Source organism: Daphnia magna, linkage group LG1 (assembly GCF_020631705.1).
Source record: "Daphnia magna isolate NIES linkage group LG1, ASM2063170v1.1, whole genome shotgun sequence".
Taxonomy (NCBI): Eukaryota; Metazoa; Arthropoda; class Branchiopoda; order Diplostraca; family Daphniidae; genus Daphnia; species Daphnia magna.
In genome coordinates, this window is record NC_059182.1 from 1,766,356 (window position 1) to 1,784,316 (window position 17,961).

At 41.8% G+C, this 17,961-nt stretch overlaps 3 protein-coding genes and 1 long non-coding RNA gene across 5 annotated transcripts; 3 read left to right on the forward strand and 1 right to left on the reverse strand.

The window, feature by feature from the left end:
- The first annotated feature begins 903 nt into the window (after window positions 1–903).
- Window positions 904–8,521, forward strand: LOC116936510 (ribosome biogenesis protein BMS1 homolog). Of its 2 annotated transcripts, XM_045173964.1 has the most exons (14): window positions 904–1,061; window positions 3,407–3,542; window positions 3,635–3,736; window positions 3,810–3,930; window positions 4,090–4,280; window positions 4,350–4,498; window positions 4,560–5,290; window positions 5,351–5,552; window positions 5,616–6,866; window positions 6,934–7,173; window positions 7,236–7,506; window positions 7,564–7,715; window positions 7,776–8,096; window positions 8,170–8,521. In XM_045173964.1, the coding sequence occupies exons 3-14, from the start codon at window positions 3,685–3,687 to the stop codon at window positions 8,335–8,337; spliced, it is 3,849 nt and encodes a 1,282-aa protein (XP_045029899.1). In that variant the 5' UTR covers window positions 904–1,061; window positions 3,407–3,542; window positions 3,635–3,684; the 3' UTR covers window positions 8,338–8,521. The 2 variants fall into 2 exon arrangements, with proteins under 2 accessions (XP_045029899.1, XP_045029896.1); XM_045173961.1 differs by lacking the exon at window positions 3,407–3,542.
- On the reverse strand, window positions 1,247–3,005 carry LOC116936527 (protein spaetzle 5). Its single transcript, XM_032943688.2, has 5 exons — window positions 2,882–3,005; window positions 2,530–2,784; window positions 2,046–2,138; window positions 1,653–1,979; window positions 1,247–1,581 (listed from the first exon to the last, which is right to left on the reverse strand). Exons 2-5 carry the CDS (start codon window positions 2,742–2,744, stop codon window positions 1,410–1,412), a joined length of 807 nt encoding a protein of 268 aa, XP_032799579.2. The 5' UTR covers window positions 2,745–2,784; window positions 2,882–3,005; the 3' UTR covers window positions 1,247–1,409.
- Window positions 8,522–8,671: 150 nt separating the features above from the next.
- Window positions 8,672–15,099, forward strand: LOC116936546 (sodium-dependent serotonin transporter). The gene is given in 17 exon segments (XM_045173986.1): window positions 8,672–9,588; window positions 9,674–9,791; window positions 9,850–10,233; window positions 10,433–10,877; window positions 10,954–10,971; window positions 11,029–11,163; window positions 11,278–11,488; window positions 11,577–11,715; window positions 12,489–12,623; window positions 13,157–13,260; window positions 13,457–13,581; window positions 13,648–13,715; window positions 13,717–13,747; window positions 13,815–13,960; window positions 14,029–14,229; window positions 14,304–14,471; window positions 14,542–15,099. Coding segments are annotated over 14 exon segments (2,028 nt in total). The 5' UTR covers window positions 8,672–9,588; window positions 9,674–9,791; window positions 9,850–10,233; window positions 10,433–10,465; the 3' UTR covers window positions 14,677–15,099.
- Window positions 15,100–16,206: 1,107 nt separating this feature from the next.
- Window positions 16,207–17,770, forward strand: LOC116936547. Its single transcript, XR_004401765.2, has 6 exons — window positions 16,207–16,349; window positions 16,436–16,544; window positions 16,613–16,777; window positions 16,839–16,942; window positions 17,040–17,127; window positions 17,193–17,770. It is a non-coding gene; the product is annotated as an uncharacterized LOC116936547 (long non-coding RNA).
- The last annotated feature ends 191 nt before the right edge of the window (window positions 17,771–17,961 follow it).

A 17,961-nucleotide genomic window follows, 5' to 3' on the forward strand; every position in this document is an offset into this window, starting at 1 on the left:
ATGCCACAAGCCCACAAATAATTGTTCCATGTCTTTACATATTTAAACCTTTTCCTTGTTCGTTTTCTAGTCTTTGTTTTTGGCATAGCTAATTGACATAAAAATCCGAACTCAGAGGATCCGAAACCATTGAAAATCTAACACGTTACCTCAGCTTTGGACATGCACTGTGATTTCAAATGGCAGCATTGCACTGGAGATCAACATGTGTTTGTTTTCGTTTTAGGCATGGTTTTTAGGCATTAAATCCGATGATTATTTTCTCAATCTCTCAGTTTTTTCTCAGAAAATGAAGATTCACTTGCAATTTTCTTTGTGATGTATTGAATAGTTTTTTTTTTTTCATTCGTGATGTTTTATTCACATGGAGGGCGTTTCGTACCCAACCTTATTTTTGTACATCTAATCCAAACTTACGCTTAGTCACTTACAGAATGGGCGCGCAAAAATCATATGGTTGTTGTGAGCCGTTGCCTACCCGATTTTGCTTCAATAAAATTATTAATAAATTAGAAATTCAAGAAACGCAAAAGGAATATTTCAAAATCTTGTTTGCATTTTTATTATAAATCATGATTAATTCTTAATCATTTTCTGAACGTTTTTACATTATTTTGCATAATACAACAATCAATACCATCTATCGGCCTGACTTGAAAAATATCAACTTCAATTTTTTAGCAATTTCACCAATCTGCCTCCGCCCTCATCGGGGATCATGTAAGAATTTGCAAGATCCTTTGCCACTGCCCGTTAATATGGAACGTGATTCAGAAATTAGTTTAATTAGAATATTTTTTACATAAAGGGTTTTCTTTTTTGTTTCTGTGCTGTAAGTTACCAGGAGGTATATAAAATACCCGCTAGGTGTCACAACCGAAATTGCCTTTCACAATTTTCTTCTGCTTCTTCTCGTGTTCTTCCACGTGTGTCTTTCAAAGTAATCGACAAAAGTTCCGTTGTTTGTTAAAATTTGATTCTTACTTGAGATAATTCAATTAGTTGTTTCTTGTGCGTCTTGAACCCTGGTCGTCCCTCATTGGAAAACTTCTCCCTGAAGGGTAATGAACTTCTGCTGCTTTTTATACAATGTATATGTAGCGTATCTTGAGACTAGTTCAAAACGCTCGGCAACTTTCAGGGACTTAGCGTTACGTTTATTGTTTGTATGAAATTTATGAGTAAATTCAGTTTTATCTGTGATAGAGAAAACCTGTCACACAGGCTCACATGAAAAGATTGTTGCCAAAGTGTCAATATGGAATATATTGATTCTAGCTCGTGACATATTGCTGTTTGAGAATAGCTCGTGTACAGTTTGTGATTTTTAACTATTTGGAAGTGAAGTGTTGGATCTGTTGGTCCAGAATAAATAAGGCCAATGGAGATGTTGTGAATGAGCATTCACATCAAACATTGGATGTAATCTGACAGATGCAACAATGAGGGAACCAGAAAGTGTCTGTGTAGAGACTCTCCCCATTTCCATTCAGTGCCACGAGTCTCTTCTGTACAAATTGCTGAGTACATCTGGAGCTGAATCCAGCCGGTACTTGGCATAGCCCTGAACATTCTGTTGTCCTGTAATAAGAAACACACGCAATGTATGGTTAGTCATCCCGTTTGAACGACTAAATTAGTTTAAAACTTACGCGCATCTCTCGGTCCGGACAAGCTGAGTGTTCTGTTGATCAGCCCCCTCCAAATTAACTACGTACATCCAATTTCCACGGGTGTTGACAGCCGTCCGTGGCGCAATGAAAGAAGATGTTGTTGGGCACAACTTTTCCTCGTTGGAAACCTGACGAGTTACTCGAGTATTGCCCGACACCGATTGTTGGTGCCTTGGCGCTACCCGAACGTACCTTGGCCACCAATGATCGTGCTCAATTTTACTATTGATGTAAGGTCCAGCGTAGGGTTGTTTTGCAACAACAGTTGGGTATTGTGTAGTGTGTATTTGCGGAGCGGTAATGTTGCTGGCGATATTTAGGAAGGTACGAAAGTTATGCTTAGCATCATACTGAAAGTAGCAATTGACTTACGTTGTCATTAAAGTCATGGTGTTCATCGATTCATCTTGCAAAAGTGTTTTGAAGTCGAAGCTGTAACGTTTCACTAGATATTCAATAACTTCCCTGGATTTAAATTTGGTTTTTTAAATTTCTTTATTGGACAATAAAGAAAAACTTAAATTGAATGTCTGAAGAGGAAATTTACACATGAACGACCGACAAGGCCCGACAGGTAGGCGTGGCGTCGGCCTTGGTTTCATTCTTTTCTATTGCACACTGAATATATTTGAGTGGGTACACTCAGCGGATTGTCACGGCCGAGAGCGTGCTTTTCTTCCATTTCTTTCGACAGTATGTACATCATTGTTTGTTTTATTATTTAAAAGTCCATGGCCGACTACGTCGAGGTTAGCGTTTAAACTATCGTACGACATATGCCATTTTAAAATGTCTCCACGAGCAAAGTGTGATTAACAACAGCAACAAACGCGATTAAGTTGCTTAAGAAACTTACGTTGGGTAATATTCTATTTGAGTGCAAAAAGTGTCCCAAGGTCCAGCGCACGATGGCCTCTTTCCGCTCGGTGCCGGCAGGTAAGGTTGTGATCCGCCGTGAGAAACATAATGAGGTTTTGGATAGGCGTAAGATCCGGGATTTCCGTCGACCAACTGCGTAGCCAGATACAACAATGGGACAACTAGCCAAAGATTGGGTGATGAATGGGACATTTCGACCGAGTTATTGCGCTGTGTCGTTACGTGGTTTTATCTAGCAATTGCAAACAACTGGTTAGATGTTGAAACAAGGAAGAACAAGTGAAAAGTATGAGTCAAAGAGACGGAACGACAAAAAAACGTTGCCTCACCGTCTGATTTCTGTAAGAAGACTGACGAGTCAGGCTCAGTTTTTTGGCCGAGTACAAACGACGTCGAGCGCCGCCATCCGCCTCTCTCTTCACCTCCGTCAAGGTAGATTGGCGAACACGTGCGCCTTTGATTATCGCTCCGCTCCGTTACTTTCACCTTTTATTATCGCCCTTTTTTACGCTAGAAATAAGATATCTTTTCTTCGTCTTTATTTTTAGCTGTTTCCCATTGGGATTTTATGAAAATATTGCATTTTATAATTTCATCCGGTGGGATTTCCCATTCACGGCTGTCTCAGTTGCTTCCTATTTCTGGCCACGCTAGTAAAATCGAATGTCGTGAATTAGATGAAACATTGGGAGGGAAAAACCAAACCACGAATGTGTATTCGGGCCGTCATGCTTTAAAGATTTTTATGGTATTTAATAGACCTCGAATGTAAAACATACCAACTGACCGTGAGAGAAAAAAAAAAGACAGCCAAATTAGCGCTAATAAAGAAAATACATTTTCTTTTCTTATAGAGCACAAAGTCTGGAATAACAAACGATTCGATCATGCCGAACAATTGGCCACTTCTTTAGCCGTGAAACAGAAAGCGAACAACAGGGGAGGGCGTCGGATGCTGTGCGTTCTTTGCTACCCTTTAAGTTGCTCGAGGTTATGGAAGTCACGATATTGCGCATAGATTGATATAATTATCGTACCTGTTATGTCTTAATAGACAATTTGTTTGTTCTTTATTTTTGCAGGCCTTTTGAAGAACTGATTTAAGTTGAAAAAAAAAAAAAAAGAGAACAGAATGGAGGACGCCGTCGAGGACAAGAAGAAGGCCCATCGTGAACGCCGCGCTGGTAAATTAGTTTGTCGAAAGGACTTTGTTCTTATGAACATTTAAATGGTGACGGCCGTGAATAATTATTACAGGGCGCAAGGCGGATAAGAAGAAAGCCAAGGATCCTCATGTACAAGAGATGGATGCTCGTCAGCGCAACCCTAAAGCCTTCGCCATCCAGTCTGTAGCCAAGGCTCAAAAACGATTCCACAGGTAAGTCGGTTGATTGATCAAAACCTTGGACCGACTTCAGTGTTGTAACAAGTTGTAGGGTGATGTAGTTTCGCTTGGCTGGAGGGTTGTCCTTTCATCTACGGGCGGTGATTTTGTTTACGTTACCTTGTCAATAACAATTTCTTTTTTTCCGCACAGGGCACAAGATTTGGAAACGAAAAAGCAACATATTCCGTTAGTAGACAGAACTCCCCTAGAACCGCCGCCGATCATCGTGGCCATCGTTGGCCCGCCCAAAGTTGGAAAAACCACTCTGCTGCAGGCCCTAATAAAGAATTTTACTCGACAAAATGTCACGTCCATCCAGGGACCCATCACCCTCGTTACGGGTATTACCATATTCACTGAATATATTGCGTCTTTTCAGGTTAAACAATTTATTTTGCGCAAAATTATAGGGAAGAAACGACGGGTGACTTTTATGGAATGTAATAACGACATCAACTCGATGATTGATATTGCCAAAGTGGCTGACCTTGTGTTGCTTCTGACTGATGCATCGTTCGGCTTTGAAATGGAAATTTTCGAATTTCTAAACATCTGTCAGGTAATGTTTACAGAAGACTTCCCACGACTGTAAAAAATTAATGGTCTTGAAACAATCCCAGGTGCATGGATTTCCCCGAGTCATGGGCGTTCTGACTCATCTGGACATGTTCAAAAATAATAAACAGCTCAAAAAGACAAAGAAGGTGTTGAAACATCGATTTTGGACTGAAGTTTACCAAGGAGCGAAATTGTTTTACCTTTCCGGTCAACTCCATGGAACTTATCCGAAACACGAGGTCAAGAATCTTGGCCGGTTCATTTCGGTCATGAAGTTCCGCCCTCTTTTGTGGAGAACGACTCATCCCTACGTTATGGTTGACCGTTTAGAAGACATGACGCCACCTAATCGGCTACACGAGAATCCCAAGTGCAACCGGGACGTCTGCCTTTACGGCTTTGTCCGTGGGGTACACTTGAGAAACCATTGCCCGGTTCACATCCCAGGCTGTGGTGATTTCCGTCTGAAAGACGTGTCGTTTCTACCCGATCCATGCCCGCTACCCGACAAAATGAAAAAACGTTCTCTAGTCGAGAAAGAAAAGCTAATCTATGCCCCCATGTCGGGTGTAGGTGGCATTATCTACGACAAGGACTCAATCTATATTGAGCTGGGGGGTAGTCACTCACACACCAAGCAGGAAGATCCTACAAATCCTAAATCAGAAATGATTTCATCGCTGATGAAGTTGCAAAGGACTTTAGATGCCCAAATGTCTGAATCGAGGGTGGAAGGACCCACTCTAGCTCAGGCAGATGATGACGAGGACGAGGAACCGTATTCCGATCAGGAGTAAGTCGGATTATATCTCATTTAAGCACGCAAATACTGATTAGTATTTAATAATTTCAGGGACGAGGCGGGCGGTAAACCGCGCGAGGAAATCGTTCATGACGAAGTGTCTGGGCGGACCAGAAGAAAAGCCGTTTTTAATGACAATCTCGAAGAAGAACTAGGTGACGATGATGACGAGGAAGATGAAGAAGAACGGCTGGACGATGAAGATTGTGAAGAAGAATTCGAAGAAATCAAACTGCGTTCCATCAATCCCAAAGTAATTGACGTTCAAAATTCTTCCGAAATAGAAAGTTTGCTAAAAATTTGCATAATATTGTAGGATCGAGAAGAGAAACTGGTTTATGAAGGGTCTGAAGAGGAAGACGAACTCCCCGCTGTTAATCCGAATGCGATTTCTACCGAAAAATTGAGTGCTACAGCGAAACTGCGCAAACAGCTTGCCGAATTTCTCGACGAGGATGAGAGTGAAGACGAAAGTGATGGGGACGATGAAATGCAAACCATCATTGAAGAAAAAGTGGAAGGAGTGGATGGTCAGTTCCGTCGAGGTGCCGTCATTTACGATCTAAACGACGCGGTTGAAGAAACCGCAGAACCCGCGCGGAAGAAACCTAAAACTGGCAAAAAGAAACCGATTGACAAAGACATGGAAGTCCACATGAAAATCAAGTCGACTCTTGAGGCCCTCAAGAAGCCGAATCTGGTCAACAAGAAACCACAAGAGCCAATGGAAATGGAGGACGAAGAGGAAGAGTCGGAAAATGATGATATCGACTTGAAATGGAAAGACAATCTGGCACAAAAAGCTTCTGAAGCGTTTTATCAAAGACAAACTGGCAAAGGAAATTTGCGGAAGTTAGTTTACGGTCCAGATATCACAGAAGAGAAAAATAGCGATGAGTCGGACGCCGATGATGGAGATGATGATCGTCTAGGTGGATTGTTCAAAATTGCGTCAGACAAGCGGCGTCACACCCAAAACACTATAAGCACCAAGGATAACGTAGACAGCTCATTCTTCCGTGTTGACAAACTGCAGGATTGGTCGAAGCCGGATGTACTTGATAGTATCCGCGATTGCTTCGTCACGGGCAAGTGGAAAGAGGATGAAGACGCCGAAGAACTGTTGGCCATGGACGATCTTGACGATATGAATTCTGAAGGTGATTTCGAAGACCTAGAAACCGGACAAGTCTCTCAAGCTGGCAAGAAAGACGGTGCTGAGAAGAAAGATGAATCGCCAGAAGAGGAGCGCCAAAGGTTAATCGAGAAGAAACGGAAACTCAAGGAGCAGTTCAATTCTGAATACGATGAAGGCGGTTCCAAGAAAACCAAAACATATTATGATGACCTTAAAGAAGAGATGGATCAACAGGCCAACCTCAATAAAAGCGAATTTGATGGTATGGATGACGAAACTCGCATCCAATACGAAGGTTTCCGACCAGGAATGTACGTCCGCATGGAAATTGAAGATGTTCCTTGCGAGTTGCTGACGAATTTTAATCCAATCTACCCGTTGATCGTTGGAGCTTTATTGCCAGGCGAAGAAAACATTGGATTCGTGCAGGTAAAAATGTAATCTTATTCCTTTTGACTTGTAATATTATATTATTTCTTTCTGTTTCTATCAATAGGCTCGTCTGAAGAAACATAGATGGCAGCGTCGTATCTTGAAGACGCGAGATCCCTTGATCCTGTCCTTGGGCTGGCGCCGATTTCAAACCATACCCCTGTACTCTATACACGATCATAACGGACGTCACAGACAGCTTAAGTATACACCAGAGCATATGCACTGTACAGCTTCGTTTTGGGGACCGTTGACACCTCAAGGCACTGGTCTGTTGGCCGTTCAGTCCGTCTCCCAAGTTCAGGTACGTATTCTACTTGATGCTTAAATTGCGCAATAATTCACGCGTTTTCTTTTTTTACGTAGGCTGGATTCAGGATATCAGCAACAGGCACCATTCTCGATTTGGACAAATCAACTCAGATTGTCAAGAAACTTAAATTGGTCGGTACGCCGTTCCAAATTTACCGCAAAACGGCTTTCATTGAAGGCATGTTCTCGTCGACCCTCGAAGTGGCCAAGTTCGAAGGGGCTTCCATCCGTACGGTCTCCGGCATTCGCGGTCAAATTAAAAAAGCCATTCGCAGTCCGGAAGGAGCGTTCCGTGCGACCTTTGAAGATAAAATTAAATTGAGCGGTAATATCAAGTTTTTTGTTTAAAACCAACACGGCGATACATATTTTTCGTTTATAGACATTGTCTTCGTGAGGACGTGGTTCCGGGTTGACGTTCCGGAATTTTATACACCCGTAACGTCTCTGCTCTTACCTCCCGACGCCAAGAATACCTGGTTAGGAATGAAGACATTAGGCCAAATTAAACGTGAACGAAACATCAAGAACGAGGTATTTAAAAAATTAGGCAATTCCCCTTGTGGTGTAATTTATTCTTCTTCGTTTTAAAAGGCCAATGCCGACAGCATGTACACGCCCATCGAGAGGAAGGGTCGCGTCTTCCAGCCACTGGTAATTCCACGAGCCCTTCAGAGTGCTCTACCTTACATCAATCGTCCCAAAGTGAAGAAGGCCGACCATACGCCGGGATCCATCGAAGCTGTTAGAGCCCAACGTCCTGCCGTGGTGTTGGAACCCCGAGAGCAGAAGGTGGCTAAACTAATGGCCATGCTCAAGACGCGCTATGAAGACAGAACAGATCGTCTCCACGTGGAAGCCGTGGAGAGACTGGCAGCTCACCGTGCTGTGGTCCAAGCCGAGGCACAAAGAAAAGTATAAAACTGCATTCTTTACCATTCGATTAGTAAGCAATTAACGGTTTTCTTTTTCTGTGTTTGTTAATTAGATGAAGAAACAGAAGGAAGCGCGGCAGTCAGTCTCGCGATTATTGAGTCGAGCTGAAATTATCAAAGAAGCTAAAGCGCGAAAGAGAGGAGGCTCAGGCGGAGGGGAGGACAGTGGAAGGGGTGGAAGAGGTAGAGGGCGGGGCAGAGGTCGAGGAGGGAGAAGGTAGTAACATTCTGACTTCCTATGTCGGTATTCCCCCCATATGCGTACATCTCTGGCCCTGTGTGTATACTTCAATCGATGAAACTCGATATAGAGAATTGACGAGCGGAATACACTTTCGTTTTCCGACCGTCGGTCGAACCGACCTGATGACGTCTTTTCCAAAAATAAAGGGAATGTTAACGTTACAAAATTTTGCTGTTAATATTTAAGTAGTTTCGTTTTGTTTTTAACACATTCAGGTGCCGACAATGAAACGTGTCGTCTAACTGGTAGCACAAAGTTTTGTTTTTATCCAATTTTCGCTAATGTTTGCTTCCCTGGCGTTTGGTGACTGATCCGAATGATGGAAAATCACGTTCTAGCACAACTGAGTGAGTAGTTTTACCAAATCTTGCATGACTTTGTAAATGATTTGGAATTTAATTACCCGCCAATTGATGCTTGTCGTTCGTTCAACTGTCGAGAACCTGAATGTTTTCCAAGTTCTGAGTTATCCAGTTCGAAAGACAGCTGTCAATGATTCTGAGTACATTCTACCTTTATCGGTGATTGATAGTGATAGCTCCGTTCGTGATCTCCTTTGTCTTTAAGTCCAGAATCGTGCTTTTGTTATAATGGTGCCAATAGATCGGCCGAGATCTCCGAACAGAGAGAGAGTACGCCAAAGAGAGAGTCCCTCTTTTTTTGTTTGGCTTCCTCGAATCTCTCGCCTTTCTTTTGTTTTTATTTCCGGGGGCCGAACAAACGCCATCATCTGGAATTTTCTTTCTGCATTGTTTCTTGCTCTATTATTGTTGAAATTGTTCCAGCGATAAGTCTCGTCTGTCAAACGAGGCCGTAGATCGCTCCAACTTCTCGTGCCCTCTCTCACGTTCCATTCTAATTGAATGCAAATCGTGAGGTCAGTCTTTATGGACATGGGGGCGAGCAAAATCCAATCTAGACGATCGGCGCCTAGGTGGATGTCGGATGATGTAGTGCCTCTCCCTGCTGACTGGAAGGACAGCCAAGTAGGGGGGAGAGATAGGAGCCCTCCCCGGCCCTCTACCCCCATGTGTCAGGGCCATTAGCATATCAGAATGGAGGAATACAATCAAGAGCTCGTCGATTTGAGAAAGACTCACTTGGCCGTGCCGCGAAGAAAAAAGACGTTAAAAGCCATCCAGTGGGTGGAGGGAGGATAGCTAAGCGGAAGATAAACGCTTCAGTCCCACAGGAGCGAAAGAGATACGAGACGTTTGTTTCTCCATCCGTAAGTTTTTTCTTTCAATGTTCACGAGCATCAGGTTGATTTACTTCTCTTCTTTTTCTTTTCTTTCTTGGATATATTTCTATAGATATGCGCTGTTATCCGGATTTGGAGGTGGAATGCGCAGTGTACAAATCTGCCTGCTAAGAAGAATAGGTGCCTGATTGCATCTATTGTCCAAATAAAAGGCCCTAACAAGTTAGCAGGTTGTTGATTGCTACATATGTTTCATTGCAATGTCAGAGCTAACGCAGTTGTATACAGTTGATATGTTTTCTCGTTAGAGAATTCGAACTAGTTGAACCCGATGGTACAATGTGGAAGACTGAGAGCGCCGGCGTGGAAGAAAAGGACTCCAAAAAAAAGAGGGTGGGACCGAAACGGCCAACTCTTTTGACTCATCGAGGGAGTCTCTGTTTTTCTTGCCTTGTGCGTCTTCTTTATGGAAGAGAAGCCGAGCCATTTCAGATTTTTAGTACCCCCAGTGTTTGGCTCTCGTAGATGATTCGTTTCCCGCCACTCTGCCGGGTCAGTCGCCTACCGTCTCCGCTGTGCGTGTTCCAGTTACGACGTTGGCCAGTACTACCCGCCATGTACTTACTACGCAATAATATCTAGTTGTTTTTTTGTTTTTTTTTCTAGCGCATGGTAAGTTGGAAATCGAATCCAAATTTTGTTTGTGTGTAGGCCTGATGTCCAGTTTGATGTAAACACAGGACGTTCTTAATAAGTTTAATTGATTGGTCATTTGGCCAGTATCAGTGAATCTTTTGAAAAGCCTGTTGATCGGACGATGCTTTTAAGTGGTTGACAAAAAAAAAATAACGATAAATAACTAAATAAAAAGGTTTTTGGGGGGGCTCCCGCTTGAGATATCCCGATGCTCCCGGAGAACGCGAGCGCTAGCAACGGGACGGTAGTGGAGGGCGGCGGAGATAAGCTCCAGTGCGGAAATAGCCCAAACAGTTCGTCGTCTTCAGCATCGGTTGAGAGTCTAAAGCAGCCGGACATGATGGCAAAAGAAACCACCCTGTCCGGCAAGGTTTCCGGAGCGGATGAGCAGCAAGAGCTCATTCTACTAAATCATCATCCCGACAACGACGAAGACAAAGCGCAAATCGTTTTCTTCCTTTCGGAGACGGCCGCAAGTGCCGGAATCCCCCGACCGGACGCCACCAACGATTTGCCGGCCCTAGAGGAACGTGAAACCTGGGCCAAAAAAGCAGAATTCCTCCTGGCCGTCATCGGGTTTGCGGTTGATCTTGGCAACGTCTGGCGATTTCCTTATATTTGTACGTATAAATTAGATTTCTATGAGATTTGCTCGTAACCAGTTAAAACTAATCCTATTTTATTTTCCGTTGACAGGCTACAAAAACGGTGGAGGTAAATTGCCATTTTTGATTTGTTTTAAATGAGGTGCAATAACCAGTGTCTTTCTAGGTGCATTTCTCATACCTTATGTCGTAATGATGGTGTTTGGTGGTCTGCCCTTATTCTATATGGAGCTTGCCCTGGGTCAGTTTCATCGCAGTGGCTGTCTCACCCTCTGGAGACGTATATGTCCCGCACTTAAAGGTAGAAACACATCAATGTGCTAATGATATTCTGATACCAAAATTGAATTAATGGTAATGCGAGGTGAAACAGGAAGAGTGAAAATGTCTTACGTAACTCTTCCGGCTTTCATAGGAGTGGGATACGCAATTTGCATCATCGACTTCTACATGGGCATGTACTATAACACAATCATCGGCTGGGCTGTCTATTATTTTGTTGCCTCGTTCACGTCCGAATTGCCGTGGACGTCGTGCGACCACCCGTGGAACACCAACAGTTGCGCGCTGGTCGGCCCCGTCGACAACGGCACATTCGTCCGCAGTCCCGCCCAGGAATATTTTGAGTACATCCTTCTCCTTCACCCTCATCCACAAAGAGTCAAATGTTCTCATTGCCCAATTTGAAGATGTCATTATATTCCAACATCTTAGGCGGAACGTATTGGAGAATTACCTGTCGGACGGTTTGGATGATATCGGACCAATTAAATGGTCACTAGCGCTGTGCGTATTCGCCGTATTTATCCTCGTCTACTTCTCCCTGTGGAAGGGAGTTCGATCGACTGGCAAAGTAATTACATTTTGTTCCCCGCCCCTCCCGTTCGTTTGAAAAATGTTTCGATATGATGCGTACCAGCATGCCGCATCATCGGCACATCACTACTACTACTACCCTACGTGTATTCGATCTGATTGGGCTACTCAACTCCTCTTTTTCCGGATTCCTCTTCCGCTTGTTATTGCATCGATCTCGAACCAGCCTTCCTTCTTGACTCGTCTGCCTCTTGGACTATCTATAGATTAAATCTATCAGTCGCTTACTTCTTCGCCAACCAAACTCATTTGGCGGAGTAGATACTTTCTTTTTTCCGATTGTTTTCGCTGATCGGGGTAACACTCCTCTCAGACTGCTTATTTATTTTCGCCTTTTTTTTATTCTCCCCTCCTGCAAACAAATAGAATTAAGGATCGCACAGACTCGCTAATGTAATCGACGGTGAAACGACGTATTGCTTTCTGATCTAGTAGTAGTAGTAGTCGTCTGTTCTTGTGTATTCCATTATTTTGGCACTCTGAGCGTCGCTCAGCTTGATTGGAACAATATCGTCTTTAGAGTGTGTTTGTTAAGCCACTCCACAGTCGCATACCATCACGCCGCACTGCTACCTTTCTCTGTTTCCTTATCACCATATTGAATAGAGCTAGATTGAGGGACTCGATAACTTGAGAAAGTCGAGAGAGCGTGATTTTCTCGCAGAAATTGGAAATATCCACTTGAAATGTCGTTTCATCGTATTCACGTTTTTAATTTTCTTTTTCTATTCTTTCGGTGCGAAAATCTAGGCCGTATGGATCACGGCTGTAGCCCCCTATATTGTCCTGATTATCCTTCTCATCCGCGGCGCATCACTGCCCGGAGCCGGCGATGGCATCCGCTACTTCCTCACGCCCCAGTGGAGTAAACTGGCTGAAACAAAGGTAATTTTTTTTTTTCTATTTCTTTCTTCAAAGATGTTTTTTTTATTTATTTATATATATAGATTTATTTTAGGTTTTTCATTCTTTTTTCTTCTTGTTTTTCATTAAATGGCTATAGCTAGAAATAAGCCTAGCGAATGAAATTTGACGAACTCGTTTCTTAGCGGGATGTTAAATTTCACTTGAAATTTTTATTAAATTCTGGAATATGGGCTCGGAAAATAGAATGTAAAGACGGCCTTCTTAGATAAGAAAACAAATTACTTTACACGACGCCCGTCTACCCGTTCAATCAATTATGAGGAAAAGGTGGGATGTTAAACTATAGAGTTGTAAAACTGTGTCAAGGTTGCAATAAGTTACTCTATCTCCATTAGCAATAGATGTTTGAATATTTCAGCGTTAACAATAATAACCTCTTGCCTATCTTTATCAGCTCTTTGAAAAAATTTGATTTGATGAATCTTGCTGCCGTCTCCTCTCGAATAAAATCCGTAGTAATAAATTTGATTTCTATGATGGTAATATGACAGGTTTGGACTGATGCAGCATCACAAGTTTTTTTCTCACTGGGACCTGGTTTCGGCACCTTATTGGCCCTCTCCAGCTACAACAAGTTCCACAACAATTGCTTCTAGTGAGTCTCTCCTTCCCTCTTTTTCGGTCTAATCTCTCTTGTTGTTCGAAATGAGCTCTCGATCGTTGACAAAATGCCACTTGAATGGAAAACCTTCTCACTATGTTCTATACAGCTGGAGGGGTGCCAATCGACAAAGCCCTAATAATCCGTGTGTGTAATCTTTTTTTGTTTTGTTTGCCTGGGATATTCGCAGTGACGCCTTGTTGACGAGCTCCATCAATTTGGCCACCAGCTTGTTGGCCGGCTTTGTCATTTTTGCCGTACTCGGTTATATGGCAGAAATCAGAAACGTCTCGATCGATCAACTTGGCCTCGAAGGTTTGCTTATTCGCTTTCTATTCAAAAGGCACCGTAGAATTTAACGTTCCATCCGATTTTATCTAGGTCCGGGATTGGTATTCGTCGTTTATCCAGAAGCAATAGCCACCATGGCCGGATCGACCTTTTGGTCGAATGATATTCTTCTTCCTGTTGATCACCCTAGGTAAAATTTAATCACATAGTTTCGGACTAATTACGTGTATTTAATGTTATCTTTAATTTACGTTAAGGATTGGATAGCACGTTTGGTGGGTTAGAAGCAATGATTACCGGCTTATGCGATGAGTACCCAGTTCTGCTGGGCCGGCGGCGGGAATTATTTGTTGGAGTGTTGCTCGTTTTCATCTACCTCTGCGCTCTCCCGACCACCACCTATGTAATAAAGGCTCAATGTAATCTACTTTAGATAAAGCTATAGAAGTTAATAATTCTGTGATGGGACAGGGCGGAATGTATTTGGTGGATTTATTGAACGTCTACGGCCCAGGCATTGCCATCCTTTTCTTGGTGTTTGTGGAAGCAATGGGTGTGAGTTGGTGTTATGGTACGCAGAGATTCTCCAACGATATCGAATCCATGCTGGGCTTTCAACCTGGACCCTTTTGGAAGATCACTTGGGCTTATGTCAGCCCCATCTTTATTTTGGTAATCAATTACACTATTCTGTTTTTGAGGTCGAAATACCTGGAGTTACTTACTTTTACCATCGTTTCGTTTAGTTAATTTTCATCTGTACTTTGGTCGATCCGGTCCCACTGGATACGCAAGATTACACTTATCCTGCCTGGTCCATCAAAGTCGGTTGGGTACTCACAGCCATTCCGCTGTCTTGCATCCCTGTCTACATGATCTACAAATTTGGCATTACGAAAGGATCTTTTACGCAGGTTCGTTGTTTCAGACGCAATACCTTTACGATTTCTTGAGAAACTGAAGAGAATGATGATTTGTTTGTAGCGACTGGTGAAAATGTTTACACCGGAAGACACGAGTGATCCTCGGAATTTGTCGCAAATATCTTTGACGGCTCGTGATGCCGTGGGACCCAGCAGTGTCGGCCACCACTCCACCTCCTACGGCACTCAAGTCTGAATCAACAACAGAATCCACACTTAATTAAGTATTTTTATTTTTGTTTAAAATTTTTTTTTCGGGGATTAGGAGTTAATTACCGTTCAGCTTTTTTTCTTTTGTTTTATACGATAAGTCATTAGTAATATATTCATGTTCATAGAAGTATAGTAGGGTAATATCATCTGTTATCATGGATGTTTTTCCTCTTGTTGTTTTATAAGACCCCTGTCCTTTCATTTTGGATTCGTTTTATTATTATTAAAAGATATTACAAGTAGCACTTGATGACTGTATAACCCTGAAGAAAGTTCCAGTAAGCAACAGCCGGCTTAAAGGGACTTTATTTTCCTTTTTTTTGTATGCTCTCTTATCTAGACGACAATTCCGTAAATAAACATGTGAGAGTCGGATTGTAATAAATCTTCTCACATTTTTCAATGACAATGCTCCTTCCGCTCAACTAATGGCAACAGCTGCTTTGTGAGCTTATTCAAATTTGTCTATTCAATAAAACATGCAGAAGACATTATGCACCCGCTACATGCGGAAGCGCCAAACAGATGTCAACATTTCCAGACGCATTTGTTTCGTACGTTAAATAATTCTAATCGGGTTGACAAAGAGCAGAATCACAGCGATACATCCTTGCTTTTAAAAAGACTGAAATTGTTTGATACATGTCGAGTACCAGTTTATGTAGATTTCTTTATTGGATTAAAGTTTGTGTTTTAAGCTATACAAAAAATGGAGATCGGAAGCATCTTATACTTCAACTTAGTACATGAACGGGTGTTTCACTTGTTTCACCAAAAAAATTTTAATTTTAAGAATTGTATGAAAGCAAACACGATTTGTTTCTTGTATGCACGGGGATTTTTTTTTCGAGCTTAGGGAATTTTTTTCAGTTTAACCCTGTAGTCTATTGAAAACAAAAATACTGAGAAATCTCATTCTTCCATGCTTAAAGCCAATCCAGCCAGCCAGTCCGAAGGTGGCAGCCACAGCACTACAGCAAAAAACTTATCCAATCAAACACATATTTTCTATTGACGTATAATTTATTTTTCTAAACTACAGGAGCCATTTAACTCACTTTTTATTGACAACCCCTGTTACCTGGTTAACCATTTATTTCGGTAAGTTGATTACAATCCTGCACTGCCTTGTGATAATTTATCTCAGTAACTGGGCACACTCACTTTTTCGTGGTTCCTATATTGCAAACCTTGAACCCACCTCTCATAAGCGAAATAAACCCAACTTTTAATGCCCGACTTTTTGTTAAAAATTTTGTCTTGGAGTTCAATGAAACCATGCCTGTTATAATAAAAATTAAACGCTGATTCCGAATAAAATATATGTTTCCCGCCAGTAAAGCGGTTATTGAATAAAACGGAATCAAATTGGTTTATCGCAACCGCTTTGAATTTGAGTAACTCATAATCTGTAGCTCTCAAACCAGAGCGAACTCTATTTTCGCCACTGTCGGGCTTATTTTTAAAGCTGGCTTGAATGTAATTTTCACTAGATGGCTACGCAGTAGCATGGCAAATTTTGGTTATAGATTGGGAAACTAGATGGCGTTCTGTGTCCTCCATTATGACTATCGACAAAGTAACGTGTGAATTTTGTGTTAACAAATATTTCTTAATTCTTATGGTTTCAAAGGATTGTTCATCTAAAATTTAACGGTATGTTGTTTCACGTTCAGTATTTTCATCGTCAGAAATGTTCTAGAAGGGCGAAATATTAAATAAGTTGCTTTTGTGTGCAATAGTTTCCCTTGCCATCCAATCCAAACTACTGAACGAGATACAATGAACATATTATCCTTCATATTGAGAAATCAATTTTAACACAAAGGCAAAAAGAATCCTGAAATGAAAGTAAGCCATCAATGACCATAGGTTACTAATACTCTGAACAGCACCTTGATTCTAAGAATTTTTATTAGCTTGTAGCAGTGTGTTTTAGTTTAATGATGGATATCATCTCACAATCGCAGTATCTTAATCTATTGGGTGGTGCCAACCATCATCTACCAACTTCCCACTTATCCTTCTTCGTAACTTCACTGTTGAGCTGACCATTATGCATAGACGTCTGCATCTCATATCATGTAACATAACATAATCTATTTATGTAATATTACAGCAAGTTAAATAATTTTGAAATCTTAGAGCTTTTAAATCTTCATCTTCCGATACCATCTCATCCATTTCTTCTAAGCAGCCTTGACCAGCCTTCAAATATTCTGAAATTTCAACACCCTCACCTATTTATGGTATTTATTTTAATTTATTTCTGGGTTTTTTATTACTATTTATTTATTTTTACGTGTTATCTAGTATTCTGATTTTATGATAAAAATTCTGTCATAGGATTGCCGAGTGTTCATCTTCGTATCTACTGGAAAATCATCGTCCAAAACATGTGCTGAAGTCTGGATTCCCGTGCGGCATGAACCACGTGAGTTATATTGGCTTCGCATTAAGAATCATTTTAGTATTCAGAATTTTTTTTTCGTCATTCAGGTGGCATCCAATACCGATAGATGTCGTTCCAGAAGGTGTATGGATCCAAAACAACCCACGGCTATGGCACAGGACATCATCGCGGAACGTCTTATTTACTGTGGTATTGTTTTGTTGTTTTGTTCGTGTGAGTTAACCCGTTGGCTGCCACCCACTTTTCTCCCATTTTTTTTGTAGCTTTAGGGACCGGCCGCACTGTCCTGCCCCATGGGGTGGGGCAGTTGCAATGGCCTTCGCCGAAAGGCGCGTAGGCAATGCACCAGTAGGGACTTCTCTTTGTTCGATGCGGTGGCGGAATCTTGAGGGTGTGCATTCCCTGTAATGGATTCCGTCATCGCATCAGCCCGGACTTGTCTTCGGACAAGTCCCACCTTGGTCGTGGATCCTTCAGATGCGACGCGTAGTTAAGTAGTAACACAACCTAAGGGTTGTAAGGCGTGGCAGCCAACGGGTTAACTATTTGTGTATGTGTGTATATATGTATTTCATTATGTATGTTTGACTTTGTATTTGTGTTGTATGTAAACAGTGGTGGAATTGTGGGAGGCGGTGGGACAATACAAACAATTCCTGTCATATTTTTCTATTTATCTTTTATTTAATGGTCCTCTAATATATACAAGGTATTTAATTGAATCACACCAGCAATGTCAACATATATACATTTCTTTGCACTAGATAGAAACTATCATATTTTTAAGAACAATATCTCCCATTTAGAATGTCTTAAGTTCCTTTTTCCTTAATGAAAATAGAGGTAGTTTTCAGC